Source organism: Oryzias melastigma, linkage group LG22 (genome assembly GCF_002922805.2).
Source record: "Oryzias melastigma strain HK-1 linkage group LG22, ASM292280v2, whole genome shotgun sequence".
In the NCBI taxonomy this organism is placed as follows: domain Eukaryota; kingdom Metazoa; phylum Chordata; class Actinopteri; order Beloniformes; family Adrianichthyidae; genus Oryzias; species Oryzias melastigma.
The window spans coordinates 5,988,476-6,014,413 of NC_050533.1; the positions used below are offsets into that span (position 1 = coordinate 5,988,476).

The window sequence follows — 25,938 nt, forward strand, 5'->3', positions numbered from 1 at the left end:
AGTTACTAATAAAAGGATATTGATTTATAACAAAATTATAAATGACTAATAAAATTGATTAATAATTTGGTTTGATCTGGTTTGATTGTAGGATTGGAAATCGATTCGATTCAAGGTTTTAAATTTGTATTTTGCCTTTTTTTTAATTATATAAAAAAATAAATCATATCATGATAAACAAGAGAACAAAAAAGTCTTCCTTAAGTAATCTGACACAAAGGGATGAATTTATTTACAAAAATCTTCCAGGATGTGGTCATGAGCAAAAATGTCATTAGAATTTTTTTCATTTATGTTTTCTAGAAAACATATTGCCTGTAAGACTTAAGCTAAGGTGCTAAATTGATGAAGTGACAATAAATAAATAAATAAGAATGAAAGCCATTTTTTTGGAATGGAAATTCTGACCTCAAACAACAATAACACAGAGAACACAACAGTGACTCTTTCAGGAAATCATGACGAAGCAAAACTTCATGGAAAAAGCTGAAGTTCACACTCAACTCAACTAAGATTATTTTAATCTTAGACTTTTGAAAAACTTAAAAATATAAAATTTTGGGGGCAAAATGTTTTGCATTTCCAGCTCTTCAAATCAAACAGATGAGATTAATAAGACATATAATTCTGTGATTTAATCCAAAATGTTACATTTAATAATAAAACTTAAAACGGCATTTCAATATAATCCAATTTCAGTTTGTAGAATTTTTTTTTCAATTTTTTGGGTGACAAAAGTGGGTGAGGAGAAAAAAAAGTAGGTTTAGAGGGGACCAAGTGGAAAACGGCACTGTCTGCGAGTGCTTTCAGGGACAAAAGGAGGACATGCATGTGATTACTTCAACTTCTGTGCAGCTTAATGCCAAAATCACCAAAGAGAACAGCAAGAAAAGACCAACTCTACCAAAGAATCCCCTTTACTGTTAGCTTTTAGCTGCAGAAACAGAAGATGTTCAAGTCCCGTGACATTTGAAATAATGAAAATGTTTGTAGCATGTGTTCATTTAGAGAGACTCTGAAAGTCTTTAAAACTGATTTTCACTTCTGTGTTCTGTTAAAATGAAAGCCCTGAAAGGTTAAAATCAATATTTCTAAAAAAAAAAAAAAAAAAGAAAATGTCAAACAGTTTCTGATCAAAAATCAGACGCAAGTGAAACCCAAGTCAGAAAAATTAAAACATTTATTGGGCATAAATATATTATATATACGCTACCGATACAGTTACGTCTTACATACATGGGTAGTATTTGCAAAAAAATCTATACATTAAAATTGATATGGCAGTTTCTTTTTATATAATGCATATGAAATTGTCTAACATTTACAATAAAAGAAGGAAAAAAAAAATGCATGAGTTTTAATTTTTTTTTTTCGTATTTTCTCTTTTTAAAAATCGTTTCTGTCAAATGGCAGACCGTGACAACATTGGAATGTTTGCTCGTAGATCATGAGGTAAAAAATACGTCTCTTTTGATTTGCTTTGAAAAAATACTTAAATACCTGCGAGTCTCTGTACGTTTGTCTAATCGCCAATATTTCAGTCAAGAAAAAAAAAAAAATACAGGTACATAAACAATAGATCAGAAGGCACAGACTTGGGGGGGTTGGTTGGCTGGGTAAAAAAAGAAATATAAAATACTGTTTTTTTTGTAGTAATAAACCAAATGTGGAAAAAGTGGGAGGTTAGACGGTTTGTTAAAAATTGGAAAATCAAACAAAAACGGGAGTACCACAAAGCCTTTCGGTTCACACTGTGACGATTGTTCCAAAACGTCACCGCCTTTAAGGATTACAACGCAACAAGGCTAGGTAGACACAATCTGGATAAGGCACCGAAGAGTGGCTTCCTTGGTGCGCTAGTTTGCATTCTGCAGAGCTCGGCGCCACGCTCCAGTAATGCCAATGTCACAGTGATGCCAACGGCAGAAATAATGCCAATGAATGTAACAGTAAGCGTTGGCAGTAGTGTTCGGAACGCAGCAAAGGGGTCGCTCTGCTCGTCGCGTCTTAATGCTCGACACAAGAAAAGTGCTTCAACTTTGTTAGTAATAAGGAATCTCTTCTATAAGCTCTATAGATATCTCTGTATATCATCTCTTTCAACAAAAACACTGGATACAAAACGCTCACTACTGACTGACTGCTACACCAGCACTAGAAGTTTCCGTCTGCCTCAAGTCTTGCTGCGATTGTTTTTGTCTGCCGTCTTTCCCTCCTCAGTTCGCTCTCCTCTGAAAGGGGCTATACATCTTTAAAAATAAAAATAAAAATGGTACAAAAAAAATCAGAAGAGATAACATGAACAGAAGCATAATCACAGATCAAGTTAATGCGTTTTTTTTCTTTCCGAGAATAATAATAATAATAATCATAATGCTGTGTCATTACTGAAAACATCACAGAACCCTTAAGATTAACTGGAAAAGCTACTGGAGGATTAAAAAAAAAAAGCCCGTGCTTTGGTGTTAAACATGTAAAAAAGATATCAGAAGAAGCTTCATTATAACAGTATTTAGGTTAAAAAATAAAAGGCAGAACAGGTTATCCCAAAACAGAGGACTTGACCCCAAAGCCGGGTTTGCTACATGTTTCTAAGCGTTACAGAAAAATAAAAAATAAAAACAGGAGATGAATCAACATACGTTTGGGTACATGTTTGAATGACAACTGATGAGCTGCAAGAGAAACATTTAAAGGGTTACTATGAGAAGGAATGCTGGTCTTAATCATACAATCTAACATACATCCATTAGAAAAAAAAAAAAACAATGCTACAAGAAAAATTAGTATATAACTACAATTGTCTCTTTACCTTTAAACAATAAATAAATGAAGATTGCACTGTAATTGGCATGTAAAGTACTGTATGCAAATACATAGTATAAATAAAAACCTAGAAAAGAACTCTACCTTATCTTTCCCACCAACTTTGGCAAAGTTTTTCCTTTTTTTTTCATTTTTTTTTTTTAGCTAGTAAACCACTTTGCTTGCGAACACAGCAAGGCACGGCGAAGACGAAGAAGGGCGTGTTAATAGTTTTGTTAAAGATTAAGGTTAGTACGGTGACGACAGGATAACTCGTCCTCACTGCGAGGCCTTATCCCTGAGGAGGAGCGTTACGGGCTGCCAATCACAGCTAACCACACCCAGACCCCTCCCACCACCACCATGGAAGATGCCGGGTTGTGAAATGGGCTGTACCTTGGCTTGGTTTTATGTCAAATGGGGGAGGGGGTGTGTTTTTAGAAATTATGACTTAATTAGAAGAAGGATGAAGAGCGAGTGGGAGGGGCCTAAGACAACAGCAAAGCAGCCGCCGCAAAAAAAAAAACAAATAAACAAAAAAATCCTATAAAGCAGGGGTGTCAAACATCCGGCTAGCTTGGTTTAATCCGGCCCTCCATATGGTTTAATCCGGCCCGCGGGCCACCTCTAGCCCACAATATGGCTTAATCCAGTTCGTGGGCTGCATCTGGCCAACCATATGGTTTAATCCGGCCCGCGGGCCGCATCTGGCCCACAATATGGTTTAATCCGGTCCACCATCAGTTTTAATCCGGCCCCTGGGCCACATTCGGCCCCCATAAAGTTTAATCTGGCCCGCGGGCCACATCCAGCCCACCATAAGGTTTAATCCGGCCCTTGGGCCACATCCAGTAAACTATATGGTTTAATCCGGCCCACCATGAGTTTTAATCCGGCCCTTGGGCCACATCCAGTAAACTATGTGGTTTAATCTGGCCCACCATGAGTTTTAATCCGGCCCTTGGGCCACATCCAGTAAACTATATGGTTTAATCTGGCCCACCATGAGTTTTAATCCGGCCCACATCCAGTAAACTATAAGGTTTAATCTGGCCCTTGGGCCCCATTCCAGTAAACCATATGGTTTAATCCGGCCCACGGGCCACATCCAGGCGACCATAAAGTTTAATGCGGCCCTTGGACCCCATCCAGAAAACCATATGGTTTAATCCGGCCCACGGTCCACATCCGGGCCACCATGTAGTTTAATCTGGCTAAGTCATGAACAGAGAGAGAAAAAAAGCAAGTTTCTAGCCCATTCCTTTGACAAGTTATGGTTTGTTAAAGAAGTGCCTGCAATGTGCAATTCAGCCACTAGGGGGAGCAAAGGAAAAGAAATACTGGCATAACAAGAGATGAAGAAATAAATTTGCAAGAGCGTGTCACGTGTGGGTATGACGCAGTTTGGTTCTCCGCTAGACTCACTGCTGTTAAATTGCTATAAAAATGATTAACAGCACAATCCAAAATGTTCTCGTCAAAAATTTATTGGGTGAATAGGCTACTAGGTTGTTTTTCCAACTGAGAAAAAAACGAAACAAAAACAGGTTATTTTGCTGTTATGTTACTGGTCTGGCCCACTTGAGATCAGACAGGTTAAACCAAAATGAGTTTGACACCCCTGCTATAGCAGAACGTTAGCAGATGAAAAACAAGAGGAAGACTCATCAAACGATTCACAGACGAGCAGGAGGGAGGAGCGGCTTCTGCTCTAGTCTTCTTTTCTCTGGGGGGGGGGTGGGCGGAAAACGTTAAAACTGACTTCTTGTTTTGGTCTCCCCAGCTAAAAAGCGTAGCGACTCGCTGGGCGTTAGTACCTCTGGGTCTGTGATGCTGCGGACGTCCCGCTCATATCGAGATGCAGGTGTTCAGAAAAGTTAGGGCGCCCCTCCCCCAGGCTGGCCCTTCAAAGCCAGTCTGGGGGAGGGGCGCCCTTCCCCCAACCTGGCTCTCTAAAGCCAGTTGCGCGACTTCGAGCTTTTTAAGGGCTCCTTCAAACGTGCAAGCTTCTGACCTCCCGTTCATGAGAACCACTCATCCACTTTAATAATGTACTTCACACCTTACATTACCATCAGTTAAAAATACATCAATTATAGATATTTGCTATAAAATACATATATTGTATATATGTATATATTAGTTTACCGGTTTTCCATTCTTTCTTAAAACATATAAAAATCACAGGATAGCAGCATTTTACACTGTAGATAGATTGCATCACTTTGGTAGCTGAGTGAGTGAATGATAAAAGCTGAGCAGATAGAAAAAAAAAAACGCGTCTTTTTCATTGTCGCTGCAAGAACGCATCGGCTCTTTACGTATGAATGAAAAGCTAAAGCTTTAAAAGGCAAATGGTTGAATGTGCAGACTGCAGGAAACAGCATAGAAAAAAAACAAACCAACAGGGGAATTAAGGCAGTGACCGTCAACTACTAAGTATAAAAAAAAAATTGGATACAAAATAAAAACATGCAAGGCAGTGTGAGGAGCGAGTGCTTTGCTCACGGCGGTTTTAAGGCTTGATCAACCAACTTTGTTTTCCGATTGAAGTGTGGAGCTTCCTCGAAAGAAACCCTCGGGAAAGGATCCAAAGACGACAGAAATAAAACGGAACTGAGAGAAGCCAGAACATTTCAAAGCTTGAATCGATACTTTGACTAAAAAAAAAACATACATAGCCGTAAAAATACATCAAGTGTTTTTGATTTCTTTCATAGACATTTTTAAAAAGTTTTTTTCTGTGTATGTGATTTTGTTTTTCTCTTTCTATCCTATTGTTTCCCTCACTTCATGAAGAAGTACTGCAGCAAGCAGGCGATGAGGATGGAGAAGCCCGCGAAGGCGCACACAATCAGCGCTGCGAAGCGCTCGTCGCTGGAGATGAGCCCCGCCCCTTTGCCGGTCTCCGCGGTGCACTGTTCCCCCGACACGCTGGCCTCCTGGCGGCGCAGCGTGAACAGGGACGAGGGGCTAAGTGGTCCGCTAAGCTCCTGGCACGTATCCTGGCAACGCCGGCACGCACCAACTCGGAAACGATAGTCTGTGTTTCCTTGGAGACCGGAGATCTGGAATGCAGCCTTCTCTCCCTTAAAAACCTGAGAGGAGAGGGGGGCAATGCGGAATTTTAGAGGCAAGAAGTTTCTTTTTGTAACCTGAAACACATATTTTTATCTTAAAGACCCACTTCAATGAAAATGGTGTGTTTAACATAAACTTCTGTGATGATGGAGGACAAATACGAAGAAAAGTACGTTTAAAATTGCATTTCTGTGTATTTCTTTCGGAGCAGAGAAAAAAAATGCTGTTTGAAAAAGAGCTCATTAGCTCAGTGGTCTTGTGGTAGAGTGTCCGCACTGAGACTGGACGGTTGTTCGTTCAAATCCAGACTGGGTCATACCAAATACTAGGACACGTTGAGCTTTGCTATAGTGAGCTAGCAAACTCCTATGTATTGAGCTAGCAAGCTTTTCTGTAGCAAGCTAGCAACTGTGCTCCACTGCAGAGCTTTGCTGTAGCGACCTCCTCTGTACCGACCGAGCAAACTCCTCTGTAGCTAGCTAGTCAGCTCCGCTGTAGCATGCTATCGAGCTTTGCTGTGGCTAGCTAGTGAGCTCCTCTGTATCGAGCTAGTGAGCTCCACTGAAGCATGCTAGCTAGCTTTGCCATAGGGAGCTAGCGAGCTCCTCTGTTGCAAGCTGGGGAGCTTTTCTGTAGCAAGCTATCAAATTTGCTGTGGCTAGCAAGCGAGCTCCCTTGTAGCATGCTATCGAGCTCCTCTGTATCAAGCTAGTGAGCTCTGATGTACCATGCTAGCGAGTTCCTCTACAACGAGGTAGCAAGCTCCACTGTCCACTGGGTGCCTGGATAGCATAATGAGCCTAGCCACAGAGTATCGACTTAAGTCAATGTGGACAAACTCGTGTTTTATTTACGGTTTCACTAATTCGCAGTTTTGTTTTTGTCAAAAAAACTCAGATGACTTTTTTTTCATAATTGAATCGCTGCCTCCTGAATCGTAATCAAATCGAATCGTGAGGTGCCTCGAGATTCCCCATCTCTATTATTTTGGCAAAAATTGCATAATCATGATGAAAAGACCACTGGGAAGGCTTAAGAATAGATCGAAAGATGATCAGAGCGGGTCTTTAAGAAAAAACACATTGAAAAATCATTAACTGTTTTTCATTTGATATGATAAAACCATTAAAAATAGAAAAAATAATATTAATAATTAAGTAAAAAATAAATACAAAAATAAATACGATAAAAAATATATAAATAAAATCTAATATATAGCTCTGCATAAATAGTTTTTTGTTTTGTCTTTTTGCTATGTTTTAGTTTTTCTGTCACGTCCATTTACCTATTTTTCCCCTTTTTTTCTTAATAGTTGCTTATAAATTTTATGAATTTTTTTTTTTAATTGACAACTCCATCTGTTTTTTCTATTTCTGCCGTTGTCTTTTATCCTTTCTCTATTGATTTAATTTGATTTAATTTGTTCAATCAAATATATATATATAAAATCAAACCACATTTAAAATAAAAATTTTGAAACACTTATAAATATAATAAAAATACAGTAAATCCAAAAAATAACATCAAATCTAAAAATGTAATGATCATATAATCAAACAAAGTTTAATTTCGAGAGCAAGCTTTTGGTGACATCCACGCTGCAACGCTCTGAGAGCTGAACATACATTCCTGCTGCACTCTTGGTCCCACAGCTGCATTTTCGTCTAAGGATCAACAGCTTTTTGTAATTGAATTTCTGAGCGTAAAACTGATGTGAAGATAAATGGCTTTTTGTCTGCTGCAGCTGCTGCAGCTCTGAAAAGTGAAAAGTGCACTTTTCAGCTGCTTTAGGAATTTAGCGAATTACAGCTTAAAGCTTCAATACTTACTGAGTATCCTAAGCTTTTCTCTTCGTTATTTCCAAATTAAACTTTTTTTTCTTTAAATTAAAAATGATAATGAGTCAAATAGGATGACCTGTGCTCAGGAGTCAATGGGTCAGCATTGACGTGTGTGTGTGTGTTTGAGACACACCTGTCTGTATTCTGACTCGCGTCCCACCAGAACCTGCAGCACGTAGCTGACAGGATCTCCTCTCATTGGTGGAATGGTCTCCCATGTGATCTCACACACGTTCCCCTCCAGCTGGTGCACCCTTGGGGCTGCAGGATGTAAACGCAACAAAGCATTAATTCCAGACAACTTTTGGTATTTAAAATGAGCAAAACATGACCTAGAATTTTATGTGAACAAGAGACTCAGTTAGTGGACTGAAGACTAGAAAAGGAAGTAAGTAAAGTAAAAACTAAGTAGTACGTGTCACTTAATAACAACAAAACATTCAACACAAGCTGGTTCTGGGAAATCTTGTTTTGGTCTCGATGTGGATCTGATCAAAGAGGCTCAGTGTGCTGCGCTGCCATCTAGTGGTCGGGGGTTTAGGTGCCATAAAAGAGGAAGACGTTCATAATATTGTCTTGTCCGGATTTAAAATCAATACAATTATCGCCAAACAAAATGTTCTATTCTCATTCATCATCGTTCCGACATAACATCTTAAACCGGAAACCCCCACCCTCACATACCATAACGACCCTTTCTTTTTGAGTAGAACGCCCCCTAGCTGTGTGGGGTGGTAAATGATTACAAACAGTATTACAAAATGTAACATTTATAACTTAGCAGAGGATCACACGACTTCTTTTCAAAATAAAAGACTTCCTGTGTCACATAGGATCATCTCAATGGAGCAAATCTAGTGGTAGGTAGTGTAATGTTGGGAATAATAATAATAATAAAAACATCTTATTTTTAAACGTTTGTGTTGCTTCTTAGCCAGAAATTCATAAATCTAATTATCTAAAATTAAAACAGAGCTAATCAACCATATTTTTTAACCATGAGGCACACCTGAAACACCAAAATTTGTTTAGTTCTTGATTTTCGAACCACTATGACTACTGTGTTTCAGAGGCTCGCAAAATAATATGTTATTTTACTTTTTTTTTACAATGACTGTTTTAAACTAAAAGCTTTGCATTTTTCTTTAACCAAAGAGCTGGTTGTGGCTCTGGAGCCGCAGGTTGCAGACTCCTGCTTCAGGTCATTCTGATCTGTTGTGATAATGTCATATTTCCATGGGGTTTAGTGCACTCAAAGTAAAAGCGAACTACAATACATAAAACCAGATTTTTGGGGGATTTTTGAACATTTTTGCTAGCTTTTTACAGTTCTTTAAAGGTAACACTTCCACAGCTGGAATGAAAAGGTCAGTGAAGTGATGCAAATACAATCTGTAAACTCAAAGGTCAGGAAAACCTTCAATTGATGCTCGAGTCACAAGTCGGGGTGACTAGAGACCAAACATGTTTCTATGATTATTCCAGTAATTCCAGGAGTCATCTGCATAGCATTCAACAATGCAACACAACTGATATAATTAGCTTTTGATGCATGTTTTTAAACTGTGAATTGTTTGTTCTCATCCAAATAAGGTCATTTTATTGCTGTTTGTAATCTCCAGTTTGATCACAAATGCAAATTCCCTAATGGTTTTTCAGGTTGAAGCGTAAATGGTTAGGGGGCAATTTAGAGTAAAAATAACTACCCCCCTAAAAGACAAAAAAACAATTCTCACTTGCTTAGCTGTGGTGTTACTAATGACCAGAATGAAAATGGAAAGTGATAATGTCCTCCGGGAATACTTTTGCAGCCCTTCATTAAGCTCTGAAGATATTTTAGAAAGAAGTATTCTGTCAAATACTTTCAGATCCAACAAACCTTCGCCTGATTTACCAACACCAGCCCCGAATGACAATTCATTTGAGTCTAAACTGCTTTTATCGACGTGTCAATACTGTGCTTTACATTTACAGCTGCAAAGTCTCATAACAGCCCGAGCTAACGCCACCTGAGAGGATTCTTTTCACTCTTTTCAGGCCAATGGCACCGAACAACAACAAACGCTTGAATTTCTCACCTTTCAGAGCAGGTGGGACAGATTTGGTGGTGCAGAACGTGTAGGTGCCAGAGAAGGGTCCCTCCCCGGCTTCGCTGATGGCCTGTATTCTGAAGTTGTAGCTGCTGGACTCGATCAGTCGCTGGACTTTGTAGGTGTGGCTCGGTCCGCGATAGATGGTCACGAACCTGAAAGAACGACGAAGAGTCAGAAAGTTAGAGGATAAGGTGAGGGATGGACTAACCCTAGAATGTTGGACGTGAAAGATAAAAACTCTGGTTATAGCTGTGGAAAATGTGCCAGAAACAGAATTATTTAGTGATAAATAAAAGACCAAAAAGGCTAATTTAATTATTTTGCATCATTTATTCTATTGTACAATAATTTTCAGAGCTGCAGACAAGAAACTTGGGACTTATATTGGTAGACCAATCACAAAATTCAACTGTAATACCTCATTTTAACCTGTAGGGGGCAGCACACAGACAATTTAGGCTATAATTTCAGGACGTTTACTTAAAATGGTCAAAAATGTGGCGAAGACCAACAGACAGCACTTAAAGCCCCATTAATGAAGGTCAACAGCTAAAATAAAAGAGTTAATTTACTGTTTGGTTTCTCTTTAATTATGTTGACGTGATTTTTAACCAAAATAAAATGATCCGTGTTGTTTTCTAGGATGTAGTTTCTGCAGAGCAGCAGAAATTTGCCTCCGAGTTGTGGGTGTAGAGTAAGCCCGCCCCCCCTTCCCATCATCCACTTTGTTTAGACGTTCTTTCAGTGGCTTACTGCCCCTCACACCCCCAACCTAACATTAGTGGAGCTATAAAAATGGCGAGGAATATCAGTTTTTGAGGCAGATGCGAGTTTGAAGGAGGAAAAGTAAAACAGGAACATTTGTTTGCAACTGCAGCGACTTTCCGTTGTAGCTTCTACGTCACACCTTCAACTAGTAGTTTTTCATCTGCACCAGATTCACAACAATTTGAATAAAGAACTACTCAGAAATGCCATTTTCAGCAAAATTTTTTTTTCAGGAGAAAAATGCCTCAAGGACATGTTAAAATACAATTTTCCTTGGAGTGGGGAAAAACAGAAACAGAGACAGAGACAGGTAGTGCACCAGATCAGCTCTCAGATGGCAGAATAAACAGATTTATGAGATTAAAGAAGAAAAAAGGGTAAATACGTAGATTTCAGCTAAAAAAAGAGATTGTTGTCTTTGCCTGAAAAAAGGATAAGAAGAGAAGCAGTGATGAAAAGGAAGAATTAAAGGCAGGGAGCACAAAGAAAGGACGTCATGGTTTAGGAGAGTCCAGATGAGCTCTTTATGTAGCTGTCCTGTAGAGCGGTGACGTGTTCCTGTGGTTGATATATGCTGCTCTTAAACCTCTCCTTCACAATAAAACGCCAAATCCAGTGCGACTCTTTTTTTGTTTACAAGCTGCAAACGCTGCTTATTCCAGCTACTCCTTCACAAAGAGTTTTGACCTCTTCCCTCATGCGAAAAGATGAGCGCGAGGATGTCAAAACAATTAAAGCTCAACACATCGCAGACACAAATAACCCTTCATCGGTTAATGTGATGAATCGCAGCCTTGATTCAGAGCCAAGCTGGCAGCCTGCTGACCACGGCGAGCAGCAGACGTGTTACCGCTCTGATTGGGGCTATCCATCAAAACTCCACTTTGGGCTTCAATCGAACATATTTTCTTTTCCTGGTCTAATAGATTTACTTTTTTTGGTGAGCAAGAGAACAAAAAGTGAGTAACAGAGAACCTAAATATGCTGGATGTCTATGACAGCTTTTGTCATTAAATCCAGTCAGGGAGTTGAAAAGTAAAAAAACTTTTTTTTAAAAGCACTTTTAATACATTTATTTAAAGTTCTGCAATGAATGAGGGGTATATAAACTCATAAAACCAGCCAGTGATTTATATCAGTGAGTATTTTGCACACAACTCTCAAAACTTCCGTATTGAAGCACCTTCAAAACCAGGCGCACTTCCCCAAGTAACCACTAGGTGGCTTTCTCCAAAACAAATTCATTTCCAGTTACTGAAGAATAAATCTCTCGTTTTTGACAGTTTGGATCTAAAAGTTTGTCACATTTGTAAAAATCAAAAGTTTTTGGGAACCCCATTTGTTTTTATAAAACAACCCCAAAATGGGGGCGTGGCCTGATGATTGATGGGGATCTATGGAGTTCTGAGCTCTAGAACAGTTTTTTGGACAAGACTAAACTACTGATCAGTGATGTCACATCCTGCCAGGAAGTGAAGCTCCTGTGCCCATTAATGATCATTTACTGAATAAGAGACCTGGACTGTGACTCCTCCCCCTTTGCGTTCCAAACAGGAAGTAACAGCTGGCTCCAAGAAGTCAAAATTCTATAGAGAAAAAAAAAACAGCTGTTTGTCAGAATGACCATTCTTACTCTGATTACTTCTATTTTTACGTGTTTTTGCTAATCCTAATTTTCTTTACTTTTTTTTTGTAGTAAAAGTTATTTAAGGAGGTATAAACTGACCAATCAGACGCCTCAATGAAAGTAGGTGGTTCCTGCTGACTTCCTCGTCCAATTTTCAAAACCTTTGATTTAAAGATTCTCCCGAGTCCACATTCAAGCGTGGACTTTCAATACACTCATTTCTGATTGGTGAGAGTGGTTGCCATAGAAACAATAGCCTCGTTTCCAATGACCGGTATTTCAGGTCTGGCATTTCTAGCATTTCCATTGCAAAATGGACCCAATAAACAGTTCTTTGGAACGGGACGGTTGGGGCGGAGTCACCGTAGCCACTAGTTGATTGGTAGAAAGCACCAATATAGCGCTAAGCTAGCATTTCTGCTTTCCTCTTTACATCGGGATTCTTCTTAGCCGCCCGTAATCTTCTTTCAAACAACAATAAATTAAGTTTTAGACGATGTACAAACAGAAAAGCAAGAAAAAGACGAGCTGCCGGATGACCTCCGTTGTTGTTGCTTTTCTAGTCGTCGCACTACAACGACACGCTAGCGGTCTACACCGTGAAAACAAACAGTGGAAACGAGGCTAAAAACTCAGACCGACTTGGACCAATCACTGCTCACGGAGTCATCTGGCTTCCACATGGTCACGTCCATATCACAAGAAAAGAACAAAAAGTCGACTGGGTTGACTTCATTTCGTTGGAGCTACTAAACCATTTTCTAAGGGTGAGGGTCCAGTTCTCATCTACTGTCAATGGTAATGACTGACCAGCGTGTCCAAACTGGAAATCTATTGGAGCAGACGGGTACATGGAGCAAATTTCTCCAAGATTTGACCATGACCTTCAGTTCTGTGTGTTCACTGTCGAGTACGCTTCTTTTAGAAATGGAAGATTTATCTTCAAACTGTTTGGTGTTCTTTCATAATAGTCTGGACAGTTTTTCAAAAGGCAACTGAAGCAGCAATACAAAAAAATTGCTAAGCCAATTGAATGAATCTAAAAAAAGGCTTTAAATGGAATGAGACTTTCAAAATAAAAACAAAAAGGAGCTCGCTGGGTAACGGATGGATGAATCTGTGGCGTCAGTGTTATTCCTCCATCTGCATTCTTCTTAAACCAATCTTTTACTTTGACAATGAACGCGTTTACCTGCAACAACACCACCTGTTTCCATAGCATCTCTGCAAATTACCGCAATGTGGAGGCAGACGCCCAGTGAAAGGAGAAAAAAGAAAAAAATCAAAATGAACTCATCCAGTTTTATGAGAGGAAATAATAGAGCAAACAAAATGAAGGAGCTGTGGGGGGGCAGAGCTTGAGCAACAGGTCTATAATGGTGAAATCACACTGAGCGTGGAAAAGGGATAAAGACGAAAAGAAGAAAAAAATACAGAAAAGCAAAATTAGAAGAGGGTAAAGCAATAAAAGTAGAAATGAAGACGCCAGCCAATAAATAAAACGAGATTAATAAATAAAAATTGGATTATAGGACAGAGATAGAAATAGGAGGAGAGGCCACTCAAAGTCAAAAACATTCAGAGAAATCCCTGATCAGATCTAATCTAAATGCTTTCATTTCAAAGCCTGTGTGGCGGCGTACATTAGCAGTGAAGCCCGCCGTGGTTATTCCACCGGCTAAACGGGAGACCCTGAAAGCAACTCCCCGGCAGGAGACGGCGGCGCGCCGCTAATGCAGCATCTCCACGCCCGAGCGTCCCGTTCTGTCTGACCCGGCTGTAGATGGAAGCCATAAATCACCGGCGCCACCATTACCCAGTAAATCAGTGCACTAGAAACGGTCAGTGGAATATGTCGGACTTTGTCATCAGACTACAGGGGGATCGAGTCGGACATGAAGAATTTTTCATTTTTGCATGTTCTTGTGACATTTTTCTTCTAATTTCTGATTATTTCTTTATTCAAATCCAGAAAAAGTGCATATTCGGGGGCGGGGCCACAAGCTCCCAGCTCCGCCCTATTTTGGACTAGATTTCTGTACGTTTTAGTTTTCCTCATCTCAGCTGGTATCTGGCTCAAAACTGTACTAACATTGCTTGCCGTTTTTGTTGCACCAGTAATCAATTTTATTCAAAAGCGCCTTTCAAAAACCTCAAGGACAACGAACATAAAAGCAAAATTCAATTTGAGAAATGACAAAAATGATCCAAAATAAAGCACAATAAACAGCAGCGAACAGAAAATGAACTGAAATCAAAGTGAAAATGCAGATTTAAACAGATGAGTTTGAGTTTGAAGAGAGAGTTTCTGTTACGGAGGTCAGGACGGAGAGAATTCCAGAGTTTGGAAGCCGAGCGGCTGAAGGCTACACTCATGGTAACAAGCTGGGTCGAGGGAACGATTTACTTCCGGGTCACGGAAAAATTGAATCAAGCGACTTTAATACTGAATTTTACAGAATTACTGCAAAAAAGTAGTAATTCTGCAACACAGAGAGCTGATCAAGAAAAACAAAGACACATCTATTACTTATTCATGTGTTATTGTTATTTTAGTATTCTTTGATTACTTAAATCTGTGTTGGTAAGGTATAAATATCTGATTATAAGTTATAAACAGGGTAATGATAAGAAAATTTTTAGTTGGAGCCAGAGTGGGAGTATATAAGTTCACTTCCTCCCACTTCCTTTAAAGTAGGGGTGTCAAACACAAGGGACCAAAATCCAAAAACCACCTTAGCTCACGGGCCGAACAGGATAAACATTTATTAAGCACTCTTAAAACTACATTTTTAAAACTTTAAAACCATAACTTTTTAACATAATTATGAACAAGATATACAGTATTACCTGCGATAATGCTACCGTGAATGCTGTAAGCTGAATTTGGCTGCTGAAGATGCTAGTGCTGATAGCTGAAGATGCTGAAGCTAATAGCCAGCTAAAATATTAGCTATATGCCAAAAAGTAAAAAAGCAGAAATTAGCCAAAACAGCTAGCATGTAGCTGAAAAAAGAGCTAAACTTCAAAATAGCTTTAAAAAACTAAAAAAGAAAAGCCTAAATTAGTCAAAACAGCTAGCATGTAGCTGAAATATTAGCTAAACTCTAAAACAGCCTTAAAAAACAAAACTAGCATGCAGCTGGCATATTAGCTAAGGTCCAAAATAGCCTAAAAAACTAAAAATAAAAAAAGTCTAAATTAGCCAAAACAGCTAGCATGTAGCTGAAATGTAAGCTAAACTCTAAAAGCCTAAAAAAAAAATATTAGCCAAAAAAGCTAGCATTTAGCTCAAATGTAGGCTAAATTAAACAATAGCCTGAAAAATGATCCTAAAAAATTTGGCATAATCACAATTCTCAAAACCGTAACTTAGGCAGGAAAATTATTCCAGAATAAATCAACTCAAACCTTAAATAACTTTCAATATTTTACTCTCCATAAATTGTCTAAATTATTTAAATTAGAAATAAGATCAGGCTATTAATAACAATAAAATACAAGGATCTGGAGGGCCGGATAGAATTACCCGGTGGGCCGGATCCGGCCCCCGGGCCTCGACTTTGACACATGTGCTTTAAAGCAATCTATAACTTGATACCTTTTCATCCCATGTCTGACAAACCTCTGTATGGTTGTAAACCCCGGCTGATTGTATTACACGTGGAGAATAAGGGGGGATATGACCAAAGGATCGGGGGTTCTGCTGAGTTCTGGACCAGTTGTGGGGAACAGAGAGGATCGGAATGCAATAATCTTGATGGGAAGTGACAAAGAACAGAAGCAGGGCGGGCGGGGGAGGGAGCGGCGAAGGCGATTAATATTACGTTAAGTGAAAAATGGGCGGAGTGAGAAACTTTATTGATATGACATTGAAAAGACAATGAGCTGTCCAGGATGAGACCCAAACTCCTAACTAGTTTGGAGGAGGAGATTAAGGGTAATTCAATAGAAAGAGTAAAACGTGTAACTATGGAGAGATTGGATCAGGAAGTACTTCAGTTTTGAGTCTCAGAAAGTTTAAGGTGAACCGTTTTTTTGATTTCAGACAGGACGAGAGGGAGGAAGGTGGATCAGATGAGTCAGGTTTGATTGAGGTTGTAAAAGATGCAAGTTTGCATGAGAGAATGTGAACAGAGAACTCTCATATATTGGTGACAGGAAGAGGGGGTGGAGTTGCTCTACATCAACAATCTCGCCAACAACTTAGAGGTGAATTTCCAATCAATTACTGCCGCTCTGCAGGAACTTTGTCCTAGAAAACAACAGTTTTTGAAAAATGTTGTCTAAAAATGACATCATCATAATTAAAAGATTATTGGCAATGTTTGAACAACAGATGATCAGAGGAAATTTAAAGAATTTACCAAATTTCTTTCTGCATTTTTGTTTAATCTTTGTTTTTTTTTTAACACCAGCTACATTTCTGGATAACAGTCTAAATTCTCCTTTAAGTTTATGAAAACAGAGACACGTCCACCACAGCAGACCGAAGGACCTCCAGAGAGAGGCGGGGGACATTTCAAATGTTTGAGATTTATTCATTAAGCTCCTCTAAATTCAGTCTATAAATTTGAACGGTTATGCTCTTAAAAAACGAACATTAGTTTGTTTATAAATGTGAGAAAAATGTTTAAAAATCACAACTGGAAAGGAGTTCTACTTCTGATGCAACAGTTTACAACGAAGATTAATTCAATTGATATTAATCAGTCAGATTATTACAAAAAAACAACAGATTTACAGTTTTTTTCTCCCAAACTGAGGTTTAAAAGTTTAAGAGGAACTGAAAAATGCACTATTTGATACTGACAAAAATATAAAATCTTGTTTTTAAACATTCAAGATATCTTACCAGGTATTATTAAGAGCTAGATATTAGAAATAAAGAAAAATAATGAGTTTAAATGAGTCAAAATCCTTTAAACCCCATCATTGTCAATGGAAAAATTTGATTCGAGACACAAAAAGACAAAAATTTAACTAATTTTTTATCCAGTTTCAATGTTAAGGAGGTCATTTTAAAATTTCACCTACTAGACTGTGACTCTGCCATTATTTTGTACACAAAAAAATTAAAATATTTCTCCTAAATAAGTGCTAGTTTTTTTAAGATGGGTCAACTTTTACTAAGATTCTAATTTTGTTCACATTTTGAGTCGTTTCCATTGATAACAATCGTTTTTTTGTCACTGTAATCAAAGTGAGCTTCAATCAGAAAACACAAAAAATACAAAATATTTGCTTAGAACTAGCAAAAATCTGTGTTCCTCCTTTTTGAATGCTTGATTCTATTTATAAGTAAAATCATTTGTTGCATTTACTCCCATCAATAGATTTCCTTCTTAATATTCTTCTCACTTTTTTTTTTGCTGTAGTAAAACCAACTGAATATGATTGACGAAGGTGTCAAAGTGCTGCCATAATGATGATGAAACTCTGCAGAAACGCGTCCACAGGAAGTAACCGCCCCCTGGCCGGCGGGTGAGAGCGGGCGGCTCGGCCTTTGTTTTCGGTCAAGTGTGTGACGGGAGATCACAGCTTGTTGTGAATGTCTCCGTCTGTTGCATCCCCCCCCCCTCCTAACTCATTCCAGGGTTGCCAAGATACCTGGGTGCCAAATTGGTGTCTTCATTTACAGAACGGAGAGAGACGGTGGAGGGCTGTGCGGAGCGTTTGGAGGTCCCATATTCCCCGAGCCTCAAACATTGATTTAAAAACCGTCACCCTGCGATTTGTCGGGGTGTGTAATTACCTCCTTCCTGTCCCAGTCTGTTAACTCTCTCCTCCCGTCTCTCTCCTGCTCCTCTTTGACCAGTTAAGCGTTTATTATGGGAGACGGCTTCCCAGCTGGCCACAAATACTCCCAACATGACTACTCTCTGGTCCATGTAGTTACTGTTCCTCACACTGTGATGAAGGATGCACACAGGTCCTGTATTGACCCGCTGAGGCGTCCGTGAAAGAGCAGCAGTAATGAGTAAAAGCCTGTTGGAGATGAGCTTTCATTTAAATGAACAAGCTGTAAACCTTTGGCCACATTTCATGCTGCACATCGGAAATGCTCCACGATGTTTGATTAATGTCAAAATCAGGGTCACGCTTTTGACTGCTAAACGTGAAAAGGGTTGAAGCAAAAAAAAAAAGAATTTTTTTAGTCAGAATATAGTTTTATATTATTTTATAAACTGATCAGAATGTTATATCTCTTACATTGGAGTATCTGGAAGTTTAGACTTCTGGAGGAATTCTGCAAAGCTAGACTCTTATTTTTTTATTAACGTTCATCATCTGGACAAAAACAGGCATTAACACACTTTGTTGAAATGATGATGATAGAAGAGCCACAGAGCGAGCTCGATATAAGTATCCAGTCACACAGCATTTTAAATAGTCACCATTTAGCAAAAAACAACTTAAATTTAAAGGGTAACCAAACAGGGAATCACATTTTTTTGGTTGTTGACCTCAATAAATGGGGCCTTAAAAGTGATCCCTGTTGAATTTTTAAATATTCTTTCTAAGATTAAGGTCTAAAACCGCCTGCGTGCTGCCCCCTACAGGTTGGGGCGAGTTATTACAATTGAATTTTGTGATTGGTCAACTGGTGTAATTCCCATGTCATTTCACAAGTTTGAGGCCATCAAGCTGTGCAGCTCCAGTAGAAAAGCCCCGCCCATCTTTGATTCTGTTACGGTTGGTTGTTAGCGTGTTAGCTTTAGCAAGACTTATATGTGTTTTCCCTTTGATTGTCAAAAATCTCCCGTCTTGCACAACTTTCTGGTGGACTTGGAAGTTAGGCCACAGTGGTTTAGTGCATTTGGCACTAAACCCAGAGAGCTCCGTCCTGGAGATGGATTTACAAGAAACGTTTCACTCTGGATTGCTAGCTTAAAATGCTAGCCTTTATTAGCTATGATGCTCCGTTTTACCACTTTCAGACAAACCCTCAGCTGTGCCAAAATGTATATTCCCAGCCAGAATTTGTATCCCCTGAAACCGTTAATTTGTTCTGAAACACCCAAATTAACTTCCTTTAGCCCCGCCCACTTTTTTGCATTTTTCAAATCCGGGCTGAAAGTGGATTCAACCTCGAACACTTTAAAATTTTAATAAGATTAAAGTACTAATAACTAATTTAATATGTATTTCTTTCGTGATAATGCGCTTTGAAGTGTGCATTATCAAAGATTAATGAACTTTACAGACAAAACGGTTCGACTCAGACCTCTATTGACCAAAACAAATGAACAATTTGTCGGATTATTGTTTACATAATAGCTTATTAACGCAGTAAAGAAAAATTAACGCTTTGTCTGAGATTAACAACAATTTGAAACTTCTAGTTATTTGTGCTTAAAAACATGTATTAATATTTATGCATAATTGCTCTTTTTTATATTATAATTGGCTTTATTTTGTACTTGCTCACCTGTGGTTCTTGTCCTCCATCTGTAGCGTGTAGGCGATCTCGTCCGCCAGCAGAGCTCGAGCGTGTCCGGCGTTTTCGCTCCACTTCAGCTTCAGGCTCTGAGGACCGGCAGCCGAACACTCCAGTGGAGGCGGGAGTGGAGGGAGGGGGCGTGTCCTCGCCAAAAGCGGCGCACTTAAGGGGCCGGGGCCGATGGCGTTCACTGCATGGATCTGCACACTGGACATGAAAAAAAGGGAATTGTCGCTTTAAAATTTGATTTTTTGATATTGTTTGGTGCAAGTTTTTAGAGTCACATTTGAACTATATTTTTTATATTATTATGATTATTCCCTTTTTTAGTAGCTAAAATCAAAAAGTCATCAGAAAATCAATTTTGGGCTGTGTTGGTGCAGAAGTTAGCCCCACTAACTTCCCAGCATGCCTCTGTTGACACTCTCTCCCACTAGCAACAAGGGCCCCACAAGCCCAAGCTAACATTAGCATAGCAAAACTCTATCGAAGCGACCCAGACGTGCAGTTTTGAGGCAGATGGCAGCTCAGACGAGGAAAACAAAGACGTTATTGGATGTATTTGTGGAGGATTTAGAATTGAAATAAAGAAAAACGACTTTGGCCCGCCCATGGCCGTCACAAACTTGAGCTTTTTCAAGCCACCAGTTTTCATCTGCTCCTGATCAAATACAGTTTGAATTTAAAAATACAAAAAATAAATAATTTTATACATGAGAAAAATGTTACAAGAACACAATTTTCATTAGAGTTCACCTCCCAGAGTGCTTTGCTGGGAGGTGAACAAACATCTGCAGAACTGTGTCAACTTGTATTTAGACGATTCTGTAAAAAACATAAGCAGCAATAAGACAGTAATTCATCACACAGACGATAAAAACCTGCAGTTCTTCTGATAAACAACAGAAAGAACATTCCTGAAATCTCCTGATCGTTCACTTCTAGGAATCCCCGCCCGCTTCCACACTTACCCGCCGGTCGTTATTGGATTATTTTCCGTGCTAGAAAACATCCACATTGTGACATTTAACTGCTGACTTTATGTTACTGTAACCTTTACCTGCGTGGAGGTGAAGGAGGAGGAGAAAGGGCAGCTTTCTTCTATCCATCTACGATGCAATCGAGCGAACGACCGTGTAGAGATTGAGATGAATAAGGACGTCAGCTTCTTTTTTTTTTTAAGTGATACTCAGACGGGTGGAGTTAAAAACTGGGAGAAAAAGTTTGAGATTCTCTGCCTGAGTGTGTCTCATCTCAGAAACAGAATTAATGAATGTTCGTTCTGCTGATTAACTTTTATTTTAAACTAGTTTATTGTTTCTACTTTATTTTACACAATTTTTATTTTTTTAGTTTTCATACAGCTGGTGATTCAAAATGAATAAAGGAAAGACTTTTAGAAAAAAAATATGTTGTAATCAACAATCACTTTACTTTGCTATTGGGAATAAAAAACTTGCATTTGACTCTGATCAGAATGAACTAATATATACATTTTCTTCTTCCTACTCATTTTAAAGCAAACTCCACTTGTTAATTATTACAAAATGTAATCAACCAAATGTGACATAAGTGTGTTTTGATTTTTTTTTTTGCACATTTTCCATTTTCTAATCAATGTATTTTAATATTTCTGTAATGAGTTTGAAGTATTTGTGTTTTGTCCTGTATTTTAAACAATGCTTGAAATAAATCAATCAAACATTGAAAACTTTTATTTAAAAAGGGAAATAGCTGCAACTTAAAAACAACATTTTTTATAAGTAATACACTTTTTTGGCTGAACACTAGGGTCAGACGTGAAAAAGAGGCTCGAAGGCCAGAGCAGCCGCTCTGCATTTTCATCTGTATGCGGAGCATGTGGTGAGTACTGTACCCGTGCAACTCTGTTCTTAGGAATTTAGGCTAAAAACGTACTGGTCCTGTAAAAACTGATGGTGGTTTGGCTATGCCATGGAAGTGCCCCCTAGTGGACATATTTGGTATTATTTTAGGAAACCGATTTAGGGAAAGAGAGGACCGCTAATCGGTGAAATATCGCGATAGTTCGCCATACCGATATTTAGTTTGTGATCAACATCCAATACTTTAGGAACCGAGCCCCGTGTCCTCTTCTTCCTTGTAAAATGCATGTTTTATGTCATAAATTATGTTATTTTTTAGTACTTCCAAAATTTACTTTCACCACCTGAGGCAAAAATGGACGGCGGTGTTAACGTGCCTAATTGTGTACATTTAAAATATAATTTTATACATTTTTATTTTGACACCCAGACCTATTTCCTGTTTCTTCAGCTTTTTAAGAAACACGAAATAGAACTCCTGCGAGAAGCTTCTGTCGGACGAACTTAAGACGCAAATTCGACGTAAACGTGTGTATTTATGTAAATATTGTGGCAATTATTCTATGTATACTGTACATTCTGTCAATAAAGAATATTATAATGAAGTCTAACTTGTGATTGTTATTAAAAGTTGACAGTAAATTTATAAAGAATCAAGGAGAAGTTTAAATAAGTAATGCTTCAACCAGCTATTTTTAAAACACGGCTGTAACATTTACTATATTTAAAATCATATCAAATGTGATTGTAATATATAACCATATGTAAAATTAACATGTTTGATTAAACAAATTAAAAAAAAAACATCGACTATTTTAATTTTTCAACCCAATATAGATGCACTGCAGACAAACCAGTAGTATTTAAGCTTTAAGTTTTCCTCACCTACTTACTGCTGATTAAAGGCTAGAAGTGTTGGAAGTGAGCAGGACGATAAAAGAAGTGAGCAGGACGATAAAAGACACATGTCGCACTCAGGAAAAACACAAAAACTCAGTGTTTTGGACTCACTGGCGGCCGCTGTGCAACAGAGCAGTCTGACACGGGGACAGAAACGAGGCTGGAATGAAAACAGCTTTCAGCATGAACTCCCTGCTTCTTTCAGGGTACTCAACACGCCATCGTGTGCACACAAACACACGGAGCGGTCGCCACGGCCGCCGCCGCCGTGGCTGAGAATACTGATGACTAAGCAGTTGTTTACTGCTGGGTTACATCACAGCTCACACAAACATCCCACACGCTCTTCCACCAATGATGCTCTCAATTACTACAATCTTATGTGCAGTCTGGTTAATCACGGAGTCATCACCCTGGATAGTCTTTGACCATCACTACTACTACTTCTTTTTTTTTTTTAGACTATTCATATTTTCAGTCAGAATTTAGAAGTAGAATCGTTTTTCATTAGGAGTCAGACTGAAGGTTATTCTCAGAAAAGAGGATAAAAAGACTCTAAGGAGTACTTGTGGGAGCTCAGTCAACCAGGAGAGTCTGGCTGCTTCTCTGCATGAAACACGAGTCATTTTGGGGGCGGGGTCTGGGGATCAATACGTCTTTTTCCCCACTTTGAGGACAGCGAGTGTTAATTACAGAAAAGATTCTGAAACCTCCGCTCCGTCTTAATCAGTCACCTGTATTCGGTGTCTGGCTGCAGGTCTGTGACCAGGTGACTCGTCCCCGACTCCACGGCGATGGTCTGGTCCCCCACGGTGATCAGGTACGACGTGATGTCCGCACCGTTGCTGCTGGGCTCCTCCCACTTCAGGAGGAGGCAGGTCGACGGGGAGTGGCTCGTCTCCGGGGACGACGGCGGGTCCAGCAGCGCGAGAGACGACACCTGGTCGGGGGTCGTCGCTGGTGTCCGGAAGCTCACCTGCTCGCTGTACGGACCAGCGCCTGCGTGGTTCACCGCCTGGAAAAAAGTCATTTTATCAGTTCAGACGTTTTCACCTCCACTGAACACCTGACTGACTCTGGAAAACAACCGAATCAGCTTTAAATACTTCTGATTCATAAAATCTTAAGACTTTTGGATAAAGTAATATGGAACTTTACTTTCTAAAGCAGTTTTTATCTATTATCTATTTAGTGCATCCAATCACCTCCGTATAAAGTTCCCTCGTTTATCACTGGAGTTACTTTCTAGAAATAATCTAATAAAGAAAATCCACAAAATTGGATTAGAGATGTTTTAAGGTTGTAAAACTCCATCATTACACACTTTAGTTAAAACTAAGGATGTCCCGATCAGGGTTTTTTTGGGCCCGATCCGATTCCGAGTCATTTTGTGTATCCAAGTCCCGATCCGACACATTTAAGACATTAACAAATTGAATGATTTGTTGTTTATTTATATTTTATTAACATTATTTTATCATTAAACACTTCAATAGAACACTTCTGTGAAGTAAAAATAGAGCAAATATAAACTAGGAAAAAAATAACAATTTTCTTGTTATATAGGTGATAATTAGTCAAGTTTAGTGACTTTATCTTTTAATATCTTTAGAGCTATTGAACATTTTTAACCAAAAGTGATTCCTGCTACTTTTTTAGCATGAATTTAATAATATCAGCTGGTCATGAACACTCAGTTTCTTTTTTTTTATTTATGTGCTTCTTTTCAAGTCCTTAAAACATCACATTTTCGGTGTTATTACCACAGTAGTTAATTTTCTTAACTTTGTGGTCGAGCATCATAACAGTCATGTGAACACGTGTGTGTTTGGAAACCCACGGACAAACCGTCGGCGCACACGGAGCGTTCCAGTGAAGAGGAAATGAGGCTGACCTTTGTTGTGTCCCCGTTATAAATGAGCCAATAAAGGAAGAGGCCATAAAACATGATGTTATTGGATGTAGTTTTAGAGGGGGCATCAGATTTGTGTGTGCGTTAGACACTCTTATTTATGCACCAAACATCATCTGTTTGTCTGTTTCTTCCAGTCGGAATCTTTATTACATAAAAACGTGTAGTTTTTTCACGTGTTTGTTACCTGTAGCCGGCAGCAGTAATCTGTCGCAGGCGTCAGGTCTGACAGTTCACACTGTGTGGCTGGCCCGCAGTAGATGAGCTCCATGGGTTCATCTTCCCTCGCCCACTCCAATCGATATTCAGAGATGTCTGTACCCGAACCCTCGGGGCTCTGCAGCAAATGGAAACACGCGATCAGCTCATGAAATCAATGCACACCTGACATTAACACCGCTGGATGCAACATGTACCTGCTGCTAGCTGTCCGGCTCAGCTCTCATTACTGTGTTTTTCATTAAAAAAACGCTGCTCACACAAATGGTGGGGGCACATTTAAAAAAGCATGTTTTTAAAAATAATGATTGGGTGTATTAATCCCCAAAGTACGGAGGCCCTAAAGGCACATTAAAGGAAAAAATTAAGCAAAAAAAATTTTTTTTCCCAAAAATGGAAGTAATTTTTTTTTCTTTCTGGTTATTAACTGGTGTATCGGAAAAAAAAAATTAAAGTAAAAAAAATTTAAAAAAATTACTAACTGGTGTGCGCCACTTACTAACTGGTGGGCACCAGTCACTATCTAATGGGCACCACTTACTATCTGGTGGGCGCCACTTACTATCTGGTGGGCACCACTTACTATCTGGTGGGCACCACTTACTATCTGGTGCGCACCACTTACTATCTGGTGCGCACCACTTACTATCTGGTGGGCACCAGTCACTATCTGGTGCGCACCACTTACTATCTGGTGGGCACCACTTACTATCTGGTGGGCACCACTTAGTAACTGGTGCGCACCACTTACTATCTGGTGGGCACCAGTCACTATCTGGTGCGCACCACTTACTATCTGGTGCGCACCACTTACTATCTGGTGGGCACCAGTCACTATCTGGTGCGCACCACTTACTACCTGGTGGGCACCAGTCACTATCTGGTGCGCACCACTTACTATCTGGTGGGCACCAGTCACTATCTGGTGCGCACCACTTACTATCTGGTGCGCACCACTTAAAACATTTTTATTTCTAAAAATTGAAGTTAAAAAAAAAATCTGGATAGTAACTGGTGCGCTCCAGATAGTAACTTTTACTGAACCTTTGTCTATTTTTATTTTAAAAAAAATTACATTTATTAATTTATTTTACTTTGATGTCCCTTTAGGGGAATAATGATGATTTTTTTTCTTTTTTGGGGTAGTTTTTTTCAAAAATGTCCAGGTCTCCTCCTACATGACATGTAAAGTAAAAGCCCCGTGTGCGCCAGCAGGTTGTAATGGATAAAAACATGTTAGGACTAAATTGGTTAAAAGGATTCAAGACTCGGCGACCTCAAAGGCTTTCTCTCTGAAAGCAGAAAACCAATTTAATGCTACATTAATGTAAGCCAAAGAACAGAGGGATCACAGGGTTTCCTTCAATTAGCAGCTAAACAGGGGCTATTTTTTAACTCTTCTTT

General features: G+C 39.1%; 1 protein-coding gene across 3 annotated transcripts in view; it reads right to left on the reverse strand.

Annotated features, from left to right (window-relative positions):
- Positions 1–1,162: 1,162 nt before the first annotated feature.
- The window catches only part of fndc3ba (fibronectin type III domain containing 3Ba), a 136,069-nt gene continuing 111,293 nt past the window's right edge, over positions 1,163–25,938 (reverse strand). For all 3 annotated transcript variants that reach the window (XM_024268406.2, XM_024268429.2, XM_024268438.2), the window contains 6 exons: positions 24,503–24,652; positions 23,138–23,418; positions 19,648–19,866; positions 9,806–9,972; positions 7,861–7,988; positions 1,163–5,903 (listed from right to left, as the gene is read on the reverse strand). In XM_024268406.2, coding sequence (XP_024124174.1) covers positions 5,592–5,903; positions 7,861–7,988; positions 9,806–9,972; positions 19,648–19,866; positions 23,138–23,418; positions 24,503–24,652 — 1,257 coding nt within the window. In that variant the 3' untranslated portion in view covers positions 1,163–5,591. The remainder of the gene's footprint in view (positions 5,904–7,860; positions 7,989–9,805; positions 9,973–19,647; positions 19,867–23,137; positions 23,419–24,502; positions 24,653–25,938) is intronic.